This window comes from Acomys minous, assembly GCF_964271855.1.
Source record: "Acomys minous genome assembly, chromosome: 4".
Classification (NCBI taxonomy): Eukaryota; Metazoa; Chordata; class Mammalia; order Rodentia; family Muridae; genus Acomys; species Acomys minous.
The window spans coordinates 24235331-24261279 of NC_140486.1; the positions used below are offsets into that span (position 1 = coordinate 24235331).

General features: G+C 38.7%; 1 protein-coding gene across 2 annotated transcripts in view; it reads right to left on the minus strand.

Annotated features, from left to right (window-relative positions):
• The window catches only part of WDR7 (WD repeat domain 7), a 277823-nt gene that overhangs the window by 195522 nt on the left and 56352 nt on the right, over positions 1-25949 (minus strand). For both annotated transcript variants that reach the window (XM_084779255.1, XM_084779254.1), the window contains exons 15-16: positions 13021-13790; positions 11391-11479 (exon numbers count right to left, since the gene is read on the minus strand). In XM_084779255.1, coding sequence (XP_084635381.1) covers positions 11391-11479; positions 13021-13790 — 859 coding nt within the window. The remainder of the gene's footprint in view (positions 1-11390; positions 11480-13020; positions 13791-25949) is intronic.

Sequence of the window (25949 nt, forward strand, 5' to 3'; positions counted from 1 at the left end):
CATGTGCTTTCAACATGATACTATCTGTGCTTTCTGGTTTTGAATAGATCCCTTTTCAGTTGTCATTTGAGGTTGATCCTAAACTCCATCCTTCCTCTGCTGCTTTGTGATATAAGTAACATGCATGTGACAGAGACTACCATTTTGAATGGCAAAGGCTCTTTACATGTTGGTCTAAATCTCAATAGCCTTCCAGTGTATAAACACAAAGAGCCCTTACATTTTCACAGGGAAACAAAGAACAACTAAGAACATAGAAAAAATAATGCAATGTTTAAGAAAAAGTAAGGTTTTTCAAAGCCTAACACTGAAAAGATAAAATTATTTAATATTAATCTACACTTCCCTTTTCACACTCTCCCTGTATGTCTGTACTTTCATATACCTTCCATAAATGGGCATTCTATTCATCTTTTAGATCAACTGAGTATTTAAGATAAATCATTAACGTGGTCTTATGTCTTTTCCTAGGATCTAACTGAAGTATAAAACTAAGCAATGTACCCGGGGAGTGGTGGTGTAGACCGGTGACCCCAGCACTTAAGAGGGAGGCATAGAGCGCCATCCTTAGCTATGTGGCAGCTTGGGGAAGCCTGATCCATATGAGGCTGTCTCAAAGATCTCAGAAACAAGAAACAAAACAAAATCAAATGAAATAATGAAACATCACACTTGACTACTTACACTATGTGTTCATTGCCCCATGCAAATGTCACAATTAACAGACTAACTTTGCGTGAATGTTACAACAATGTGAAAACAAAAACTCTAAATTGCTTTTCTAATGCCTTTTGTCATGGAAAATGCCCACTTAATATCTCCTAATCCAGAAGAGATAATGGAAAGCTCTACTGATTAATCTAATTAGATTATGAACGTATATACAGTAGCCATGATGGTGATGTTGTACTATGCTTAACTACTTTCCTGCGGGACTCAGATGTAAACTCTGGACCATCAGTGATTGCCCGCAGATCAAGGCCACGGTCCCCTCAAGCATGAGGCAGCATGTCCAGAGACACTGAACTACAAAGCTCCCAACTTGGCCCCATCTGCTGAGTATCTGTCATCCTGAAACACCATCACCATCACTAGACAAGTTCTTCCTTAGTGTTCTCAATAGACCCTAGATTTCTAGGCTCTGGGTCATTTTGTTGTTGTTTACTCTTCTCATTTGATTATACAATATTTTCAATTGTCTCATGAGAATAAGTACACAAAAACTAGTTTTTCAAGACTATAAACGCTTGAAACAGTGATCAAACTTTGTATTTGACTAATAGTTTGGAACTGTGAATGAAAACTGTAAAAAAAAAATTCTACTCTGGTTTGTCTTTCTTTTTATCTGATTTTATTATTTATTATTATTTGGGTACCTGTTTGTTTTCTAATAAGAGAGAAAAATGGGTATGGGTTTGGGTAGGTGGGGAAGTAGGAAGATCTAAGAGGACTCGGGAGAAGGGAAACTACTGTAATAAGAATATATTGTATAAAAAATCTATTTTCTGCAAAAATTAATCAATTAGTTAAAATTTTTAAAAAGCTGTGTTTGCAGAGACTCAGTGACTGATTAGAAGCCAGCACGGAGGAGACTGAAATGACACACTCAAGAGGCATGTTGCCTTACCTCGCCTACTTCCAGCCCTCTGGGCCACAGGTGCCTTGACCATTTCTTTGTCTGAACTACCATGTAGGAGCTTATTAACTCAGAAGACCACTAGCCGCCACCACACGAAAAGCTACAAACGTCATCAGATATCATCTGAGCTATAGAAAAACTTCCCCTGTCTTTCTGGAACCATCACTCTGGAGACCTACCAGTGTATTTTAAACTGCCTTGATTTATGGCTTTCTTCTATAAAACTATGAAACGTTTCCACACTGGAACAAAAAACTGGGGGTAACCAAAATCATGGTCTTGGGCAGTCACCCCAAAATAAACTAGCTCTTTTTTGAAGATGAAAGCTGTGGTCTTGAGTCAATAGAAATAAATAAATTAAGCCAGCAGCTATGATCATTTCAAACACGGTACGTGTTTCCTGAAGCAAGCGTGACTACTACAAACAACTACTTACACAAAGGTGGAGGCTTTGTGGACATTTGAAACTTACTATTTCTGGATATCCTGAAGTTCATAAATAAATTTCTGTCTTAAGTCATTGTAATGGTCTTGAAAATTAGGCCATAATTCTTAAGATCCATTATTGCAGGGCATAAAATAAAAGGCATACAGTACAGTGCATGGTAGATGCTAAGTAAATCATCTATTCATACTATAATTTTGTACATCATAGTGCAGATCCCCAAAATGCATGTAAAGTTCATTTCAGTGACATACTTATTTATAATCTAGACGTGTTTACTTAGATGTTGACTTAACAAACTAGGAAGCGATGCATAAATGAACTATCATACCACTAGGCAAACAAACAAACAAACAAACCTCTATGAAAGAATTAAACAACTAAGGCGCACTGGGCATGCAAACATTCAGACAACACAAAGAATTAAGGCTCTGCTGTTTCGGAATGGATTAGCGATCACACCATGATGAAAGGCGGCTATGTTAGGGCAACAGCACATCAAGAAGCTCCTAATGCTTACGCACTACAGTAGTGCTGCTGGAGCAGTGAGAAGAATCACTCACTGCTCTTGCACAGGGCCCCAGGTCGCAGCAGCCACATGGTAGCTTACAGCAAGCTCTAACTCTAGTCCTAGAGCCTCCGGCACCCTCTTCTGGCCTCTGTAGGCACTACACACACATGTGTGCACCTACATATATATCCAGGCAAATATGTTCATACACATAAAATAAAAATAAATTTAGAATATCCTAAAAAATAAAGTACTATTATTGAATCTTTGAATCATCAAAGATGATTGGAGTAAAGTCAGATACAATCTTGTCCTATAACTATAGCCAGAGATTTAAAAGAAAATCTGCTTTAAAACATCTTCATTACTAACAACAAAAATAAATAAGTGAGTTCTAAGTCCTGGAATTAGGGAGAAAAAAATTCATTACACTTAGAGACAAATGTCTATGAAAAGCTGTTAAATCTTCCCATGTCATCAACACTTAACAGGTGCTTGATATACACTATAGATATTGAGCTAAACATGTGAAAACAGAAAACTCAGACAAGCCTGAGAGCCATAAGACCCTCACTGGTAGAAAAGCAAACAAATCTATTAAGGCATTCTCCTAAACTGCACTCTTCTACACTCTATTAGACATAAGCACACCTGGAAGCCAGGAACTAATTTTGTCCTTACATCCACAGGACCTAGTGACTGAAATATCTACTCTAGAAGCAGAAAGAAGGGTACATGTGGGCTCATCTTTACCAGCTTCCTCTATGTACCAACAACTTAGGGGAAAAAAAAATCAGTGAGCAAGACAGCAATCACTATCTTTTTAGCTTCTCCAACAAGTAAAGGAATAAGCGACTTTTTAAAATGTGGCAGTTTGTTGGAACACTGTCTTCCCAATTATTTGGTGACTCCAACTAGATTTCTTCCTTCTATGCATATGTGTTAGGGCTCCAACTAGACATCTCAAAAAACCAAGTGAATACGTCCAGTGCCAGGAATGGGCTATACCTTACTGAGTTATTGGCAAAAAGGGTACCATGGAGTCCCCAAACACCAAAAGGCGCCCTTCACACTACAGGAGGATACCCAGATACAGCCCTGTGCCTGACAACAGCCTAGTGTCTAAGTCTAGTGGCACAGACACTATGTGAGTAACAACAACTGATTGTATGAAATGGAGCCCATACCTGACACTGCTAAAGTGACCAGGAACCTGAAACTAGATAGATTCCGGGCCTAGGAAAAAATACGATACTATTATTCTGCTGGAATAATATAGTGATAAAATAACTCATCATGGCCACAAATCAGTACCTCATTTAACAGTCTTTGAGTGAGTTTCTTTTTACAACAGACCTGGACAGCGTGAAGAGAATAAGAGACTTTGGAGAATTTAGTCCTAAATGGGATATCTTCATCAACCCTCCCCTCACAACTCAGAAATGTATGTGAAAGAGAAGAAGAAAAGACTGAAAGAACCAGAGGTGATGGATGACTCCAAGGAAACTGTACCTTGCAGACACACACGAACTCACAGAGAACACAGCAGCACATAGATGACGTGTACAGGCTCGAGCTGGACATGGTCCCAGCACTGCCATGGGGAAGTGGACACAGGCTGCCAGCCCTAACCAAGAGCCTTTCTGCTACTGATAGTCACTGGCAAAGGAAGAGTCAGTTTTCTCCAACTGAGTGTCACAGGGTATATCAACCACATTTAGCATACCCTCTCCAAAAGGAACTCAATAGTATTTTGTAGATTTTTGTTCCATTTTGCTTTCTTTTCCCTTTTGTTTTTTTTTTATTAATTTGTTCATATTACATCTCGATTGTTAGCCCTTCCCCTATTTCCTCCCATTCTTCCCTCCCTCCCACTTCCCCCCTTCTCCCCTCCCCTATGTCTGTGATTCAGGGAGACCTCCTCCCCCTATATATGCTCTTACAATATCGAGTCTCTTCTTGGTAACTTACTATCCTTCCTCTGAGTGCCGCCAGGCCTCCCCATCCAGGGGACGTGGTCAGAAAAGGGGCACCAGAGTTTGTGTGAGAGTCAGATCTCACTCTCCACTCAACGGTGGAGAATATCATGTTCGTCAGCTAGGTCTTGGTAGGGGTTCGAAGTTTACTGCCTATATTCTCCTTGGCTGGTGCCTTAGTTTGAGGAGGACCCCAGGACCCAGATCTGCCTGTCATAAAGTCCTTCTTGTAGGTTTCCAGGACCCTGTGGGTCCTACTATTTCCTCATTCTTCCATGCTACTCTCACCTAAAGTCTCAATAGGATGTCCTCTCCTCTGACCCACTTTCTTGGTAAGTAAAGTTTTTAAGCTATCTGGCATTTTCTCAGAAAAATGGGAATAGGGCTTCCTCAAGACCCAGCTATCCCACTCCTTGGAATATACCCAGAAAATGCCCTAACACACAACAGGGACATATGTTCAACCATGTTCATAGCTGCTTTATACATAATAGCCAGAACATGGAAACAGCCTAAGTGTCCCTCAGTAGAAGAATGGGCTAAGAAACTGTGGTACATTTACACTATGGAATACTACTCAGCTGTTAAAAACAAGGAATTCCCGAAATTTGTGGACAAATGGATTGATCTGGAAATTATCATAATGAGTGAGTTCATCCAGAAGCAAAAAGAGACTCACTTATATCAAAACACTAGTCCAAGGGATACGTCCCTTTTTGTTTGTTTATCAATTGGTCTTTTGCCTATTTGGTGTGTGTGTGTGTGTGTGTGTGTGTGTGTGTGTGTGTGTGTGTGTGTGTGTTTTATGCCTTTTTTTAAGAGAGAGAAACAGAGGAAGAGAATAGCCTTGGGTAGGTAGGAAGTGGGTAGGAGCTGGAGGGCGCTGGGGAAGGAAATTGATCAGCTTGTTGGGGAAGCCCACAAGCAAGTCACACTGTTGAAGGATTTAAGATTATATTATGCTCTTATGCAAACTCATTTTCAAAAATGGTTTGAAATTATATCATCTAAACTAAAAAAGGAGAAGCAGTCTTTGTTAAGTAATCTAGGAAACATTTACTCAAACTAAACAATAGCTTATCACTGTCATTTCCGGGACCAATAGCACCTGAAGTGGCATACTGGGTGGATCTGAGAGTCCCTTAAAAGGCTGTAGTTGAAACTAATGTGTCATTTAAAATTTTTTTTTATTTCTAAATAAATCTCTAAATAATATTTTTCTTTCACACATGTGACACAAAGTGAGCCCTGTGATTGGCTTATTTTATCATCATCTTGACAAAGCACCTAAGTCAAGACACAGGGAATCCAAATTCAGTGAGTTGGAGACACAGCTGTGAGTCTTGGGAGAAGAGGGCAGCTAGAATTTAAAGGCTGGAGAAGAGAGAAAGCTGATACTAGAGCTGAAGTTGTGCAGAATTTTCCCCTCAAGTTTTAACAGACTGCCACACGTCAGGAACCTAGTGAGGGAGGAAGAAGGAGCCATCAGAAAGCCCAAAACAGTGCCTGTCTTCACCAACCTGCTGGGAAGCCTCAGAGTCAGGGAGCCTTTGATAGATCTAAGGGAGGTCTTGCCTCAGTAATAAGGAAGAAGTTACCTCATTTAGAGCACTGCTAAAAAAAAAAAAAAAATCTTAAAACAGTGGTCAAATGCTTTCACAGAACTCCATCCTGAGAGAAAGCTCAAAAAGGCTTGTAAGAACATCAAGGATCCTGTCTTGCATCATCTAAGCATCTGCTGAGTTAATCAAGCATGAAAGTATAGTCCATAATAAGAATTTTAAAAACCTGACCACCTTTAATCTCAGTTCTTGGGAGACAGAGGCAGGTAGATCTCTGAGTTCAAGACCAGCATGGACTAGAGTGAGTTCCAGGACAAAAGAAAGAGAGATAGAAAGAAAGAAAGAAAGAAAGAAAGAAAGAAAGAAAGAAAGAAAGAAAGAAGTGCCATCTTTTGGCTGGACTGTGCTGGTACACACTTTTAATCCCAGTACTCAGAAGGCATAGGTAGGATAGCCTGATCTACAGAATGAGATACCAGACAGCCAACGCTACCCAAAGAAACCCTGTCTTGGAAAAAAGGAAGAAGAAAGAAGAACAAGAAGAACAAGAAGAACAAGAACAAGAAGAAGAAGAAGAAGAAGAAGAAGAAGAAGAAGAAGAAGAAGAAGAAGAAGAAGAAGAAGAAGAAGAAGAAGAAGAAGAATTAAAAACCAACTCAGAACAAGCAAAGATTTGACAATTATTAGATAACCCATACACTCAAAGTGAGGTAGAGTTGAGAGATTAAAAAAAATATTACCCCAGCAAAAACATATTCAGATATGATTTAAAAAAACTAAGAGCCTAATGAAAAATGACTAAATCAAAACTACTCCAATAGAAACTAAATCAAAATATGGGAGAGGGCATAAAAGTAGTCTGGTGAGAAAGCTCAGTGGGTATCAGCAGATGCAGCCAAGCTAAAGACCTGAGATCACCAGCTGTTTTGCCTCTAACTTCCACATGTTTCCCATGGTACATGTGAGCATGGAAATACAGAGACACACAAATAAATAAACATATATAAACAAACAAATAAATAAATTGTTAAGTATTTAAGGCATCATTGACATATGAGGCAATTTTAAGTAGCCTAATATACATATAATGGGACCATTGGAAAGAAAAATATTTGAAACGCAATGTAAAATAATTTCAAATCTCATAAAAATTATGAAACAAGAAATAGACTCAAAGATACTTGGTTAATCCAAACAATAGCAAAAGAAAAAAAGAACAAAGGAAAGTGGGACAATGAGAAATAGAGCAAATGACAGACTCAAATCTCAAATTTAATGTTATTTACAATAACATTAAATATAAATAGCTTAAATAATTAAAAAGCAAATCACGACTAAATATGGTGGCACACAGCTTCCATCCCAGCATTGGGAAGGCAGAGGCAGACAAGTCTCTGCAAATACAAGGCCAGCCTGGCCCATACAGAAAGTTCTAGGACAGCCAGAGAAGATACAGAAAGAAACCATCTCAAAAACAAATAAACAAACAAACAAAACAAAACAAATTAAGTCACACTGGATAAAGAACAGGAAATAATTACATGATGCCTACATAAGATATATACTTTAAATACAAAGCCACAAGGAGACAAAAAGCAAAAGGATAGGGGAAGTTATATGATTAAAATAGTAACTAAAGATGCTGAACATTATAAATTGAGTATTGTTTAGAAAAAAAAAGAAAAAGGGTACCAGCAAACATAAAGGCAATCATTTATAATAGCAAACGAGCCAAATAATGACAGTTCCAAAAGTTCCAAACCAAATAAGGGAGTTTAAAAAACATGAAAAATATCTTACAAATGAATAATTATGGCTTTGGGTTTTAACAGGCTTTACTTAATAGAGAGAAGCAGGCAGAAACTGATCAACTGCCTGTTAGGCTTGAGGATCACTGAACATATTGACTGACTTTATAAAAGCCTCTACCTAACAGCAGACCATACACTTCTTTTGTTGTTGTTGTTTGTATTGGTTCGTTTCGTTTGTTTGTTTGTTTCAGACAGATTCTCTCTGTGTAGGCCAGGTTGTCCTGGAACTCACTCTCTAGATTAGGCTGGCATCAAATTCAGAGATCTCCCTTCCCCTGCCTCCCAAGTGCTGGGATTAAAGGTGGGCACCACCACAGTCCAGTCCAGTTTCACATTTTGTTTGTTTGTTTGTTCTGTTTTTTAGTTCTTCAGGACAAGGTTTCTCTGTGTAGCCCTGGCTGTCCTGGAATTCACCCTATAGACCAGGCTGGCCTTAAAAACAGAGATCCACCTGCCTCTGCCTACCGACTGGCCAGACTAATCACTTCTTAATGTACACAGAGTGGTCTATATAGCAAGTTCCAGGATAGCCAGGATTATAGAGAAAAACCATCTCAAAAAACCAAGATAGACACATAGACACACACACACACACACACACACACACACACACACACAGACAGAGTGGTGATGTAATATATTCAATAATTAGAAATTCTACAATATACAAATATATTGAAACATACATACCACAGATATACACTATTATTTTAAAATAAGTAAATACAGTAAATTGGAAAATTTCAAAACAATTCCAATAATTCAAGTAATATTATTTCACTATCAACGAGAACCCAGCCAGATCTTCGGAAAATCTTGAAAATGTTGGAAAAAGTAAATACTTCATACTAAATTGTTAACTGATAAGTAAAAGCACAACAATGGAAAATGTGGAAGTGATACCAAGCAATATTCATGAAGAAATTTCAGCACTAAATATGAGGCTATCAGGGAGAATAGTCACATTTCATTAACCTCAGGTTCCCCTTAAAAAACTAAAACTTTAAAAGTGAATTTAAAGTAAAAATAAGAAGATGGCAGTAAGTATAAACCAAAGAATTCGAAAGCAGAAAAATTGTAGAATTTGATTAAGCCTAGCTGGGCCTTAGGGCAATCCTACAGATTATATTATACTAGGCTCTCTGGATTTTAAAAAAAATAGAAGATGAGTAACAGAAATTTAAAAGAGAATTTTAAGAATTTCTACAACTTTCACCTGATAAATTTGACAGAAAGTTCACTAAGGAAAATTATATTTTTAAAAACTTAAAATATATGTAAAAATTAAAATACATAGTGAAAAATCGTATGTACTTTAGGCCTACAAGCACTCACTTAATGAATCAAATAACCCAACAGAGAGTAAATACTACTCATTTATATAAACCCTAAAGGAAAGGTCAAAGGATCAGCTCTCACTTGTTCTGTGAGGCCCTTACGCCATCAGGAAGCCATTACTAGCATGACACTGCACACTAAAATCCCTAAGAACACCACACATTTTAAACAAATTTTATAACTGTTTTAATAACCCATAAAGTGGATATATCATCATGACGGCGTACAATTTAGACGCCAAGTGTTTTTCAAACAAAAACATTAATATTCTTATCTCAAAGAAAACTAAAGAGGAAAAGCACATAATCATTTCAATAGATAAAGAAAATCAAACTAAATTTAATACCTATTGATAATTAAATTAAAATCCTAATATATGAGGGATACTAGGGTATCTTCCTAACACTGTACAAGGTATACTGTGAGTAAATCTAAACAGGAAAAAATATGCATAAATTGTATACTGAGCAGAATAATGTATAGCAACAAATGTAAAAACAAAACTGATAAATTTGATAGTAGAAGCCAAATAAAAGATTATACAAACTGTACAATGAATAACTCAAGTCATGCAATGCAAAATAAACCATGAAGCTTATGAATTTAAATGTAGAAAGTGTGACAGCAAAGAAAAAATTTTTATTAAAAGAAAGGGGGGGGAGAATTCATCAGAAAAGTCATGATGGTACTACCTGAGTCCTCTTTACTAAAAATTCTAGAAGCACTTCATTGTAGGAGTTGTTGCTTTTTCTAATTCTGGAATATTTCACATCCTGCTGAGCTACCTTGTAGGTAAATTAAGTTTAAATAGAGAACTTTTTGTTTTATATACAACCTATTCATCAGCCTGATTTTTTTGTTTTGGTTTGGTTTGGTTTTTTTTGTTTGTTTATTTGGTTGGTTGGTTTTTGTTCTGACTATAATTTACTATGTGGCATCAGTGTAAGATTTTCCACTTCTGGTATCCTGAAGACACACAAGTTTCAGATTCTCAATCAGTCCCTACTCAGATCCCAGGTGAGTGATGCTCAACGTTTAGTCCCTTTGGTAGAGGGAGGTATGTGCCTCAGAGGGAACACCAAGGGGCTTTCTGTAGTGCCACCCACGTTCTGTTCATTTTTTAAGGTGATGGCTGCAAAGGATGCTCTGTGATATATGTATAATGTATGTTATACATACAATGTAAGTTATCAAAACACAACTATATATAACTTTATGTTCATAACGTAGCCCATCCAAAAGTGATAATATAACCTTACTGAAGGACAAAGAACTGATTGAAAGCGCCCCCATGAATAAAAAGGTGTAGAGAGGGAAGATGGGATGAAAGAGCGTAGGAGCTTACTGCCCAAATGAGGACTGTGGACAGTGTTTATTCTTGTCTAAAACTCAGGCATACCATTTAAGTATGTTAAACATCCTCTCATTCCAGGAAATTCAGCCCAAGATTCTTATGTGAACATAAGTGACCTCATAAAATTCTTGGGCGGGGTCAGTATTTTAATTGTCAGTATTAAAAGGCTATAAAGATACATTTAGGAATAACATTATATTAATTCACAAAAAATATTTAGAATTGACTTCAAATGAAGAAATTCTCCCTTTCCCCCTCCTACTCCCAAATGAAAAGCAAAGCTAAAACTGAAAGTTATGGTATGCTATCATTTAAACATAAAGAACAGTTTAATGGGCATTCTGACTTGTGACTAGCAATGCAGACACCACTATCAAACAGCAAGACACTAACTGTAGCATAAATCTGTGAATTCAAACATTCGCAAGCGGAGCTAAAAATAGGTATAACTTTTAACCTTAAGATACACACAGTTAACTAGTGTTGTCAAGTTAAGGTGGCCCTAATACATACAAATTAGACCAAAGATCACATAATAAAATTACTTGAAATATGGTCAGTTATCAATTTCCAAATAAATCTGATTTATTTTTAACTGACATCTTAATTATCCATATTTACATCTGGAATATAACAACTTTTCTCTGTTTTAACAATGTGAGACAAACAAACCCTATGATTATATATTAGCAATGCCTTTGCAGTCTCTACAGCTGAAATGTCATGCCAATTACTTAATAAGATTGAATTTTACCTTGTTTAATCTGTCCTTGCACAATGTTACTGGAAGTCGGAGGGGAACCCCTTGCCTTAGAAAGGTCTGGGGTGCCTGGTCTAGGTGGCCTTTAAAAGAAGAAAGAAAAATTGAACATTTTCCTATTTCCAGAGTATTCAAATGTCATTCTCTAGATGAAAAAGAAACATACACAAAACATTTTCAACTTACTATTTCAAAAAGATGACCATTTTCTAAGTTTTGAACCTATTTATATTATCCATTTCAAATATTGGTAAAATAATTACACAATTATGAAGTAGAAAATAGAAATTCTTGTAACTAAAATTTATACTTTGTTAGTCTTAACATGTATTTTGAACACTCCAATGAGCTACAGTTGAGAAGTAAAGATCATTCCTAGCCTTCTCTTGTCACTATTAGCATCCTGGGATTTCAGCCTATGCCATTATCCCAGGAGTTCATGGAACACCACACTAATTTTTACAGTGTCCAGCCACACATATGGCAATAAAGCATAAAGAAGTCCTAGAGTCTAGAGGTAACTGTCTTGTTTAGATTCTGGCTCAGCAACTTCCTATATCAAAGTATTTATAGAATTAAGGACACTGAGTTTTTGTAAAATAATCACAACAGGACCTGACACAAAATAAATAATGCCCATGTATTTCTTACATTTAAAAAAACTGATATGGTCAACTTTTGATGAAGTATAATAATAAGTTACCTTAATAGCTTTGGAAAAATGGAAAATAGCACTCAGGATAAGTATTGTAAAAAAAAAATCAAAATACTCTGTTTTAAAAGTGTCCTGTTTTAAAGGTCTTTTTTCCTTCCCTATAACAGATTTTAGACTGTACTTACTACCCCATTCCAGAGCCAGTCACGGGACACATTGTTACTGCGTACAGATTACAATGAGAAACACTGTCAACAGATGCACATTTTGAACTGAATGTCACTTCAAACTTCCAGTAGCTTCAAATTTAAGGTTATATTTATAGAGCCTGAAGACATGGCTCAGCAGTTAGGAGTACACACGGCTCTTGCAGAGGACCAAAGTGGCTCCCAGCACCCACACAGGGCAGCCCCTGAGCACCCGTAACTCCACCTTCTGGACTCCACAGGCATGTACACATGTACACATGTGCATGTACACATGCACAGACCCACAGATAAGCACGTAATTAAAAAATAAAAACTAGTCATTCTCGGTGGCACAGGTCTTTAAACCAGTGCTTAGCAGGCAGAGTTAGGCCACTCTGTACGGTCAAGGCCAGTGTTGTCTATGTTGATTCCCAGGCCAGTCAGGGTTATCTCAGAAAAAAATTATCATAAATTATAATTTTTTAAAGATTTTATTTACTCAGGAACTATCCTCTATGACCAACTCCTACATTGTAAATGAGTTTAAAATAGCTACTAAGTGCATCTACATTTATAATATTGCTATAATTCTACTGCGCTTTAAACTAAGCATTTTAGAAATGTCCACTTTACAGTTTAAATGAGAAATCAGTAATGTGGCCAAAGTGGAAAATGTGTGCAGAGCCAAAAAACAAAAGAGCAATAAACAATAACAAATACAGACTATGGTTCTCTTATCCTGTTTGAAACTAAAGAATAAAATTTAACTACATAGTCACACCTGGTTGGGCCCTTCTTCATGTGGTCACCAATGAAAGTCGCATTGGTCATACTCATTAAAGTATTTGCCAAAGAGATGATGGACAACAGATGTTGCGTGGTGACTGCTCGGGACACTGTGTAGGTTCCCTTTCCTACTCCCTCGGTGGTTGGCAGCTTCCTCCCTTTATCTGCCTGCCCATGTCGCAGTTTCCCGGCAGCCTGATTATAACCCGGGAGCATCAGCGACATGTGCCCTCCCCTCGACAGGAGGCCAAAGGACACTGTGCAGTGTGGTTTCAGCATTCCCAGGCGATCAAGACAAACTTCATCCAGAACTTCGTTCAAACCCCAGGCGTGGAGACAGGACATGAAGAGCTTCGCAGTGTCCATAGTGAGGTTGTATTCCAGTAAGGTCAGCGGCTTGGACTTGCTGGCCCGGTACTCAGGGTCGCTGTCCTCCCTCCTCTGCCTCATGGCCTCCTCGTCCTCCTCGTCCTCGTCCAGGAGGTGCTCCTTTATGTTCTCCTTGATCGTCTCCTTCACTTGCTGGAAAAGGACGGCTGCTCGCTTTCCGGTTAGAAAGGAGCCCCCTTTGTCTGAGCTGCCAGATGCTTTTTGCAAATTCTCCGGGGAAATAAGTGCAGTATTCGGCCTAGAGGCTTCTTCAGTCAGGAGTTGAATAATCAAAGCTTCCACATCAAAGAAAAGTACGTGGATGTCCGGGTCTGTTAGGTTTGTCTTTATTGCTTGAACCATCAGGGAGTTATGAGAATATTTGGGTAAATTTCCCTGTAACAAATATTTTTAAAAATTGTTACAATTTTAAGTGTTTAATTTCAACATTCATAAATGAGCAATAAACAGCTGAATTAAAATGCTTATGAAGCTGTCTTTTTAGAGCTTCTGGATCTCTAAAAATATCTCTGCCCAACCAGCAACACGTAAAAGATATGAGCTTATACAATTAGGAGAACTTTACACTGACACAGTCATTAGAATAATAATTAATTAAAAACCAAGTATACATTAATGAAAGCTTATTACAGACACAGGAGTCTCCACACACGTTAAAATTGGTTTCAGCAACATCAGCAGACTCTGAAAATGGACCTTGCTGCACCTGGAGAAGCCACAGACTCTAAAGCTTCGCATTGAACTCTTGCTTTCCTCTTACCTTCAGTCTTTCTGCTTACCAAATTGCCTGACAAAAATAGATCGTAAAAGTACAGCAATCCTGACCATTTTTCATTTTCTATTTCTCCCCTTTACTTACTGTCCGTTTTAACCACATCTATTGAAAGTGTAGAGGAACAGGAGGGCAGTTCTTCAGGCCAGGTCCTCTACTGTATGTGTTTGTGTGTGTGTGTGTGTGTGTGTGTGTGTGTGTGTGTGTGTGTGTGTGCACGCGTGAAAGAGAGGATGGAAAGAAATCTTACACCAGAATATATACATAAATTATTTTTGGTGGAATCATAAAACATTTTGATTTGTTTTACATATATATACATATATATATTTAAAATTGTATACGATTAACTTATGCTATCTTTTAATAACTAGAAAACAAATCTACAGAATAAGATATAGACGCCTTCAGTCCATATTCAAGGGCCGTTTATAAAGTCTGCTCTCCGCTCTAACAAGCAGGCTCCTGAGGCATGCCCCGGCCCCTGACACGCAGGGCCCCTCACTCTTCCTTCTGCACGAGTCCTCATTTGTTCTCCTCGGTGTCCTTCTCCTCTGTATGACCCTAATTCTCAAGCACAACATATATGCACTTCAAATCAGTACCGTGAGTGCCTTGAATATATAGATTATTTATGTATTTTGTGTATATATGGGTACTCTGTGTGCATGGACATCTGCACACTAGTAGATGGCATCAGACAGGTAGGAGTTTCCATGTGGTACTGGGAATTGAACTCAGGACCTTCGGAAAAGCAGTGAGTTCTCTCAACCACTGAGCCATCTCTCCAGCCCCTGAAAATATATGTTTTACTTGTCAACTACATCTCATTCATGTTGAGGCGAAGACTCTTAATTCTCCCAGGGAAAGGTGAGCCCACAATCCATTTAGCTCCCTAACATTTTACCTCTGCCACATGTACAGATACTTGGATGTCTCAGAAATATTTATATTGTTTTAGTTACTTATAACTTCCTTATTTTGTGAGGGAATTTTAAAGCATGAACCAACTATGCCTTATTCATTCTGTTCAACCTGAGACTCTAGCAGAATGAACACTATAAAAATCTTACAGAGTTGTTCACATTGCCCATCAGCTCTCCCTGTCATAGCTACAACCCCCCTTGACCGATCTCCTGCCTCCATTTCCATCCCTCCTGCCTGGGTTTCTAGCTTTAGAGGTTCTCAATAGCATTTTATAAGTTGAGAAGAAAATCCAGATTTCTTTACAAAGCACAAAATACGCTCTGGAGTGAATTTACTGCAGTTCCAGCCTTCATTTTACCAATCATCATACCTATGACTTAACACCAAGTCACTTATTTTTTCCAGGAACCGTTTCAAATATTTGGACCTTTGCTCATATTTACTATGACCACATTCCTTGTCCACTTCCTCAGTCATTGTTCGCAAAATATCTCACGTTGTTCACCACCTAAAAATTACTCAAAAATAATTCCAGCAAATGTTATCACTACCTCTATTATATAAACTTCTCTGAATTGAATGATGTTAAAAGGAGAAGACAACTTTCTATGTTATAGCTAGATGACTTAAAGACTATACCTAATATGATAGAGTTGTATTACTTAACACCTAATATGAAACCTAAGGAACACAGCAAAGAACTCTCTCTCAGTGATTTACAGAAAGTTCTTCCCAGAAGAGCTACCTTGAGCAAGCAGAGAACACCCATAGTGGAAAGAAAGCCGACTGCAGACAGCAGAGTGGCAGTGGAAATCACAGGGTGGGCGCGGAAGAGTCCACAGGTGCTCAAGATGAAGAATGGAGGCCACAAGGTCACACGAAGCTTTTGAACTTTATGTCGTAAACCAGAGCATCACCAAAGCAGAACCATCAGGAGCTTTGGTGATGTACGGGTTCCTGGACCTGATCATCAGAACTGAATTAAGTGTGCCTAGGAATGGGGAAGAATCTTAACATGTTAAATCTTAAACATATTAAATGTTTATTAAAAAGTACATTAAATATTAAATATACAGCGTTATGTGGTAGGGCTGGAGAACAACTGTGCAAATGAGGGAGCCACATAACCAGATGCGGGACTGCTGACTTAAAAGGAACAAGAGCAGGGTCATGAATATGAAACGAGAGGCAGCGGAAGCCACACAGATGAGCAAGGCAGGGGTGTGATAACCCCAAGAGTGCGAGAGATGGGACAGGATAAAGACTGTGTGCTTGGTCCTTCCATTTCTCCCTGTTCCGATTCAAGTTCACCTTTCAGACAGAGCATGTAAGATCAGACACTGCTCAGTGCTTTCTACTTCTACTGCTTGTGAATCATGCATCAACTTACATATATTATGTCCAATATAAAACTGAACCAAAATTATTATTAATAATTACATCTACTATATACTAAGCTGTTGATAGCAGCTCAGAGAACTATTTTAGTTATTAGCACTGGCTATGTCCCAAAAATACCACAACGCTAGTTAGCCAGCCCTAACAATAGGTCTGAAGGACTATGTAACAACATTAGGTGAAGCAAAAGGGTCTTCCCAGTGCTGCGGAGATAATGTTCTTTCCACAAAATAGATACAATGTCCTTTTAGGAAAAAAGGGACTCAAAACAACATAAAATCAAACAAGTTTGGCTAAAAAAAAATTACTGAGGCAGTGAGAAGAGCTTGAAAAAACAGGCAAGAGGGAAACACAAGGTAGACAGACTTCAAATCGGCTCATCTGATGTCAGCCACACATGTGCCCATCAGCACCTCCAGCTCTGCGAGCATCTGCAGCTCTTTCTGAAGGTGTTCCAGCAGCCAGCCACATGCCCACAATGAAAAGGTTATCTGATTAATACCATGTCTGGATGTGCCTTTGTAAGACTCTTTATTACAACCTCTCATAGCTACTGAATGTGTCACATGTGACAAAAACGGAATCTAACAGCAGTCTACACAAAAAGAGGGTATAAAAGATAAAGAAAACAACACCACCAAGACAAAATATAACAGGAAAAAAAAAAAACCTAAGTAAGGCTGAGGAGGAAAGGGAGGGAAGACGGCCATCGTCACGCCAGTGGAGGAGCTATCATTTCTCACATCACCAAAGCACAGTAAGCAATTCTACCATCTTAGAAAACTAAGTCACAACAAAAATAGACGCCTACCACTTTGTGAGAATGAGATTTTGGTTAAAGGTAAAGAAGTGGCAGAGTTAATCACCCTGGTTAGGTGATGCCTGGTTTTCTATCATGTGGGCTAAGATGACCCACAGGAAAAGGAACAAAAACATACAGTAAATTCCAAGGTTTTCTTGGCTTAATGATAAAATATGCACACCTGGGACCAGACTGACTCGTTCAATCACCAGATATTCTCAACAATTTCAAAGCTAACTAATGAGGAAGTTCTAGAAAGGTCACTCTGTCACACTTATTAGAACTTCCAGAATGTGTAGACAATTCTCCTTAAAGTTATCACAGAACAGAATTAATTCAGTCAACAAGGATTTTGGAGTGACCCTATTGTGTATAATATGCCTGGGAGAAAACAAAGTTTTTATCCTCAAGAAAAATAGTTGAAAGTCTACTTGACAATGGCTAAAAAGTAAAGTTATATTATAAAGCATATACAATTGACTGAGCCTCCAAATTGCTAGTAAATGCAGTTATACGTATATCTACATTCACATGACAGCCGAGTGCACAGATTTGTCTTATACTTATTTTAAGTATCATATTTATTGTAATTTTCATTTTATGCACAGAGAAGTACATATTAGCCATGTGAGGTTTTTGTTTTGTTTTGTTTTTGCTTTGAGAGAGGGTCCCTCTATATAGCCCTCGCTGTCCTGGGATTCATGGAGACCCACTTGCCTCTGCCTCCACTGTGCTGAGGTTTTAAAGACAGCTGCCACCCTGCCTGGCAGCATTTAAAATCTTAAGCTAAAGAAAATTGACTTAAAATATAACAGAAAAGAAAACATATTGGGAAAAATGCTGAATTGATGATTCGTAACTGAAAGTGAACCTTGGCAAGAATATTAGCTAAAATGATCTCTAGAGCAAAACCCAGAAAACAACAGAGACATCATGCTGATGCCAGGGTTCATCCACACAAGTGAGAATCTCTGTGCACACATGCGTGCGCACGCACACACACACATGTGCGCGCGCACACACACACACACACACACACACACACACCAGATGTGGTAGAGCCCACAAACAAAACATAATAATCTGGAATGTTCAATGGAAAAATGTTGACATGTATATATAAATATTCATCATTTCATATAATGGAATACATTCTAAATGAAATTATGTCTGTGGGAACATCTGACAGCATTGTCTCTGAATACCAATAGTATACTTTAAGGACTTTAACTGTTTTCCATTTTGTCTACTGACTACAAGAAATCTTACTCTTTCACCACTCACTTCATTGATCCTGACTTGAAAGCTCACTGATTTTCAAATCACTGTTCAATAACACAGTTTTCAATGCTACCTTTAAATAGTCTAGTGATTTATTATTCTTCCTGAATCCAATCTATAATATCATTTGATATAGGTTTTATCAAAAAGAATTGATTTGTATTACCAAGTATTATGTTAGCTTATTTTCATACCAAATGCAAAGCAGAAAAGCTGATGTGTATATGTGTGTGGGTGCACGCGTGCGTGTGACACTGTCCACTGTATGTGCCTGGGAGGGTGCACACACATGCTGCCCAAGGTTGATGTGATGCCCTTCGAAGGCACAGCTTTTGAAACAGAGTATCTTTTTGAACCTAGAGCTCACTGGCTCAGCTTACTCCGTGCTGCCTCTCCAGCACTGCAGTGACCAGCACTGCCTGGGTTCAGGATCCAAACTTAGGCAGGACCAAATGCTTGTACAGCAGCCACTTTACCAACGAGCCTTTACCAAAAGAGTCTCCATACACGTTAATAATTGATATGTATTTTAATTAGATAAGTTTAAATATATATTAGGACAGATATATATTTAAATTAGAATCACTTTGAAATCAGTGTTTAAGACCCTGAGGACAAGTTAAAAAATGAGCATCTGTCTGACATGCACAGACAGCTTTTTAAATACTGAATTCTAAAATAGGTTACAATAAAAAATATATTTAACAAATATTAATTTACTATTTTATAAAATGCTTAATTGTGTAGGTATTATATTTGTAATGAATGTTTTAGATAACTTAATTTTCCTAAGTATGGTATAAAAAAACTGATTTAATATCAAAAACTATTTTGGCAGGAAACTGAAAGAAACAATAATTTTCCCCTTAATTTGGTACATGATATATAATTGAGGAAAGTTCTTTAAAGGGATTTCTAAAGTTCTCATACATAATAATAATGAATAAAAGTAAACAGATGTCTTACTGCACTTTCAAAATAATCTAAGGTAGCTCAGGGAAAGCCTCGCCACCTACTAGATAATGTTCACAACATGGCTTCAAAATGACTATTTCTGTATCAAGAAAAAAAGAAGAAAGGAAGGAAAGAGGAAAAAGAGGGAAGAGATCGGCAGCGGCACAAAAATAGCAAGAAAATTTGTCTGCCTAGCACGGCTATTTGGCGCCCTCTGCTGCCAAACTGCTCTATCTTCATGCCAGTGGTCAGGAGAACGGCTCAGAGAATCCAGTTACACCGGAATCCAACAATCTGCTCATGGCCATAGCACCCTGAACATGCCCATCTCATCTGGAAATAGACAATTACTGCACTTATCTTAAGAATCTACTCTTGGATAGGACGAGAACTCATGATCAGGTGTGAGTGATAATGACACAGTTCTGTCATTTGCTTTCCTTTCCACGTGCTTCCACTAACAAGCACCTACGTAAACACAAACTAAGAACGGATATTAAACACACCAAGGAGTAGAGCTTTTATATTTTATTGCAACGTATTTAATGGGACGTAAATAAAGTCTAATTATAGATATCAAATACAAACATTATGTCTTACGAGGGAAATATATTTTGAAGTGATTTCTTCTAATGACCATATGCTATTGCTACACAATAACTATTAAATAATATTGAGACTGAAAAATTAATATAGTAAGACTTCAACAGCAGCACAGGAAATCAACTTTCAACTGCAGCTTGACGGCCAAACACCAAGACCAGAAGCCCTCTGTAGCAACACAGACTGCTAGAAGACCAGCTGACTCTGTTTGCATATAACAAACGACTGTCTCCTTCAGGCTGAGGGTGCGGACAGCTAAGGCTAGCAGTAACCCCTCTGGGTAGAAGGGAGATTACTACTCCTCTCTCTTATATAGAATGCATGTCAAAGAGAGACATGCAAACAGTTAAAAGTCACTGCAGGGGCTGCAGTGGGGGATGGCTGTCGGAGAAAGAAGTGCAGTGGGCAGCTTGCACACTCCAAAGATGCCCTGTGGGAAACACACCCTCTGTCAGAATCCAAAAGCCCTGGATTCATGTGGGAAGTGATGGCTCAGTTCAGAAACCATGGCAATTTAACAGATCCTAACATGTTAATTGCTATTTTCTGTCATCGCTGCCCTGCTGGCCACACTCACTGCTCCTATCCACACTGACACCCTGCATGCTATGACATCAGCCTGGGCCACTCTCCCTCTTCTCCTCTTGATATCAAGCCTGTCTCTCCTCAGAAAAGCCTTCCCAACAGCTCTGCAGGTCGATGCATCTCCCCGAGCTCTCCCCCATCGGGTTCATGCCTTAAGTCCCATTAGGAACTGACAGGGGTTCCTACTCTAGAACAGGAGCTGCTCAGTGCCAGCACCTGCTCAGTGTGGGTGTGGCTAAACACTTCCAGCTGACTCTAGCTCAGGCCCTGACTCATAGCATGAACCCAAAATATGCTGAACAAATTCAGAAATCAATCAACAATCAAGTACTAAACCAGTGTGTGGTGAATGCCTATTGTGATAAATGTTTGCAACATGTTGTAACACTTAACTTCATTGCAACCCAATTATGCCCACTGTGGAGCTAAAGATGAAATTAAGCTAAAGGGTTCATCAGCAACTTGGGAGTACACACAAGTCCATGGTGAAACTGTGGGAGGAAATCAGGTTCTTTCTGCGTCCACTTGCCATTTCCCACGTGTTCTAAATAATACTGGATATTACAAGTTCTCAGCACCAGTTCTGCAAGGAAGAATGTAGGTAGAAAATGGAACCCGCAAATACCAGGCTACCGGCAAGCACAGTTTTCCAACTGTGTTGGAGGTGCTAGCTTTGTTTTGGTGTTTAAAGTCATAATTAGCATGTGGTTAAAGCTTCCCACAAATATTCAGTAGTCTAATTAGAGATGACACAGCATCAAATATAGAAACCTGACAGGAAGACTGCGTAGAGTCTAGGGACGCTACTGAAGAGGTACAGAGCAGGGACAGAATTCACCATGACCACCTGCTCACCTGATATAGAGAAGCAGAAATGGAAACAAGCGTGCCCACTGACTCACATGTCAGAACGACAGTGTTAGTACTAGGGTGGAAACACAAGCCAGGCAGCAGAGACCAGAGAGGAAGGTTCACTACGGCCTGACGTGGTTCTGTTGGCTTGTCAGTCCTGGACACTTCTCAGAAAAGGAGTTAAGACAAGGAGTTCCAGCCACAAGATAGGTCAAGAGCTACATTTACAGAAATGCGCACTAAAAAGACTAGAAACCAAAAATTTTTACAGTACTATATAAGTCATATATTGAAAAAGATTAAAACTGGTCACTCTAGGAAAATTCACCATCCAAGTAGATAAGTGATCATCAACTTATGACTTGTGGCTAGTGGTGGTTCACGGACTCTCTTAAAGGACATACAACAATTCCAAGTAGGAGGGACCATAATATATAAGCACAGAATCATTTAGTGAAAGGCAAATCACTAACATTACCCTTGCTCATTTGCTAGCAGTACTAGCTTTGCATTTCTCTTGGTCATGTTAGCATGAGGCTACACAGTCAAGGAGATTCGGCATTCTAATTGCATGCCTTTCCTGTGACATGCCAAGCAGTAGCACACGGTTTTATTGCACATGCACAAACACCAACTCTGTAGATGAGATGTTTAGGATCAGTACAACAAAAATGATGGATTTCCGATGTTGGTTTTGCCCTTAAAATATAACAACTTGTTAGTTTGATCACTGGTTTGTTCAAAGGAGGGTTATTTGCATGAATTTTAAGCTATTATTTCACAGACCACTAGAAGACACATGTGAAAGTACTATTTTTAAGTCCTATTCTCAAACCACATTCTCTATCCCTGCATCAATAAGAAAATGTATCCTGTTTTCTCATATGCCTTTTCCCATTACAACTGCAAATTCGGTCCATCTTTCTCCTTGTTCTTAGCACTCACTCTTTCACTCCCAGGTCCCTACTTCAGTGCCCTGCTTCCCTGCAGATTTCCAGTAAATGCACAAGCTTTACAAATGTTTTGTCCTCTCCCATACACTAACTCTACACCATACCCATGCAAACACCCAGCCTCTCCTGTGCTCTTAGTTTCAGGAAGGGCTTTCTTCTTCCACAACACAGCCCACTGGGTCGCCTCTAAATTGAATTTCCTATTTATCAATAATCAATCCTCCACTCTCCATCCTGAAGCTCCTCCTCTCTGCTGGCTCTTTGTCCTCAGCCAAGGGCACTCCCCGCGGTCTCCACAACTGCATGGCCATCTAACTGCTCTCTTGCTCCTCCCATCTCCGCCCCACAAACTTCGCTTGTGTTTCTATTTCCCCTTTCCCAGTCACCCTTCAATCCTGTCTAGCCCGGCTTCTGACCCTGGGCAGACGGCCTGAAGAAAGCATGCTTTGGCCTGACTGACAAACACACTCAGTCCTCTGCAGGCTTAACGCTGGCTGCGTTTAACACAGGGAACTCTTCTACCGTGCACTTTGCTGACCAGCACGTTGTCCTGGTCACCATAACATGCTATCCATCTCTCCTCCCCTAATCCTTCCTCATCCTGCTGCCTTTAAAGCTACTATTTCTAAGAGTCTATATATGAATGATCTCACTGCCATGGAACTAAGAACCAGCCACGTACACACAAACACACACAAACACACACATACACATCAAGATTTCATCACAATGCATGTACCTCTTCACCCTACCAATTCCTCACATTTCAACCCCTTAAATTAAACCACTTGACAAACATCCTAACATATGTAACACACAGGCACCTCATTCACCATAAGCCAAACAAACAGCTTCTCCCTGTCCCTGTAACACTTGCTTGTACATCCAATATCACACTTGATAGAGCCACTTTCTATTCAATCAATCAGAGGACCTTTGGATAAACCTTCCTTATTACTCAGACCCAATCAATCATCAGCTCCCACTGAATACAACTCAATTCAACTATTGAGTTTAAAGTCTCCACTGTACTCCTTCTTATCAAATTTATTGACTGGCTTTCATGTAAAATTCCATTTGAGTAAAGAACTGTAAAGATTTTTATTTTTTAATTTTGAAAGCCACTGAGGTAAAAGGTAAAAGTTTCAGCATCTTCCCTTGGTACAAGATGAACTCACCTCTATTTCCCACCAAACCCATCACGTGCTGAAGCTCCAGCAATGCTGACTGAGCAGCGCCTCTCCGCTCCCCGCCCTGCCGAGCACACTGCAACCCTTCTCCATTCACCGCCATCTAAATATGTTCTACTTATCTCTCCTCCAAACAGCCAGTCCTCATCACCGGGCTAGGAAGACTTCTGCAACACTCTCTGCGTTTCTCACCACACCACTGGCGACAGAGCTTTGCAATTTATCTGTTCACATTTCCTGAGAGTAAATATCATGTCTTATTCATTTGCCTCTCCGGGGCCTAAAACAGTGCCTAACTAGTCAATAAGTGGTTACTGAACTAGACTGGTTCAATTATTTTGTAGCATAAACTATAAAAGTCAAAAAAGTTTCCAAATATTTTATATGGTCTAATAAAGAACCAAATGTTTTCATAAATACTAAGAGAACTTATTTCTTCAAATTTCTAAAATATTTATAACTAGTCAAAAATCTTTGTATTTCTAGCACAATAACTTGAACTTCTCAAAGCAGAATTAAAGATAAATGAGTGTAATCATATAAATGTATATGTAAAAAATAAAAAATATTTAATAAAATTTTAAAAATACTCCAGTAAAGATAAAGAGGATCCAGCTGCTGAGAACACAGACTGAATCTACTCCTGCTCCTTGGCAACCTATAATTAAATTTAATGTGATTAAAAATAAAACCTCTGCTGTAGCTCACATGTATTCTATAGCAATACAAGTTTTTTTCTATATACAAAGTATCTTCTGCTAATATATTTCCAAGGGAAAATAAGATCTGAATTTAAAAACACCATAGAACAAACTACTTTTCCTTGGCTTGGGATATGATGCATTACACTGACGATGCACTGTTGAGACCAATCAGAAATCCATGGAACACTTACTAAGCACATGGCCAATAACGCCTTAGGACCCAAGAGTTGATTCAGGTAGTCCCTTGGAAATTCATTATTTGAAGATGTTGTAAAAATAATCATAAATAAACCAGTCATGTCTAATTTAAGAATTTTTCAAAGCAGGAAAAGAACAACAAAAAGCTTAATTAGCAAAAAAACAAAAGAAAACAAAAACAAAAAAAAACCACCAAAGTACTTATTATTAGTTATTTAGTTACAACTTTTAGTTTAGTTTTACTGGTTAATTGAACCATTCACATTGTATTCATAGAAATTTAAAACTCATTTCTTTCAACCTGAGTTGAAAATTTTAAAGGTATCTTATCCCAAGATTTAAATCTATGCACATGTTATACACTCATCTACACATAAAAGAGTACATGCATGCACAACCTACAAACAGTGTTCCTTCATATATGTGTGCAACGTGAACATGCTTTAATGGAGAACTGCAACAGGTATTAGACTGGTGGGGAAGGGAAGGCCAGAGAGCTCCAAAGTGGAGCATGCACAGTAAAGACATGCATGGGGCCCCGGGGGACCCTCAGCAGTCAAGCTACAACATTTTGAAACAGAGACCACTGCCAGACAATCCACAACTAAGAAAACTCACTGCGACAGACCTTCATGAGAAAGTGGGTCTGCTGGCAGGAGGAAACTATGTGGGGCAGAGCAGGAAATAAAACTGCTGGCATGACCACTCCATGACACAGTTAAGGGAAAAGAAGGCATTATTGAGAGAGAAAAAGAGACAGACAGAGACAGAGACAGCTGGACTCTTCCAGAGCAGAGAGAGAAAGAGACAGACTGGGTATGGCCAGGGCTCTCTGTGACAAAGAGGAGACGAACAGGGAAGAAGGGTTGGAGAAAAGATGGCGAGAGAAGCAGAGCAGAGAGAGAGAGAGAGAGAGAGAGAGAGAGAGAGAGAGAGAGAGAGAAGGGGCGGGGGAAGGGATGAGAACATTGAGGTGGTTAGGGAATTGGAGTTTCCTTTGGGTCTGAAATTACCTTAGGTAAAACAAAGGGTAAGGCAGGCATAGTGATGCACATCTTTAACCTCAGCAGAGGCAGGCCAACTCTGTGATTCTACATTGTGAGCTCCAGGATAGCTAGGGCTACACAGTGAGACACTGTCTCAAAAACACCAAAAAACAAAAACAAACAAACAAAACACACACACAATCAAACGAACACAATAAATGAAATAAATAAAAACAAATAAAGCCACAATGTTTTAGGATCCTAGAATTATCAAGAAAATTATAATAGCAATAAGCTAGTTTTACAATGTAGTCAGCAAAAGATACACA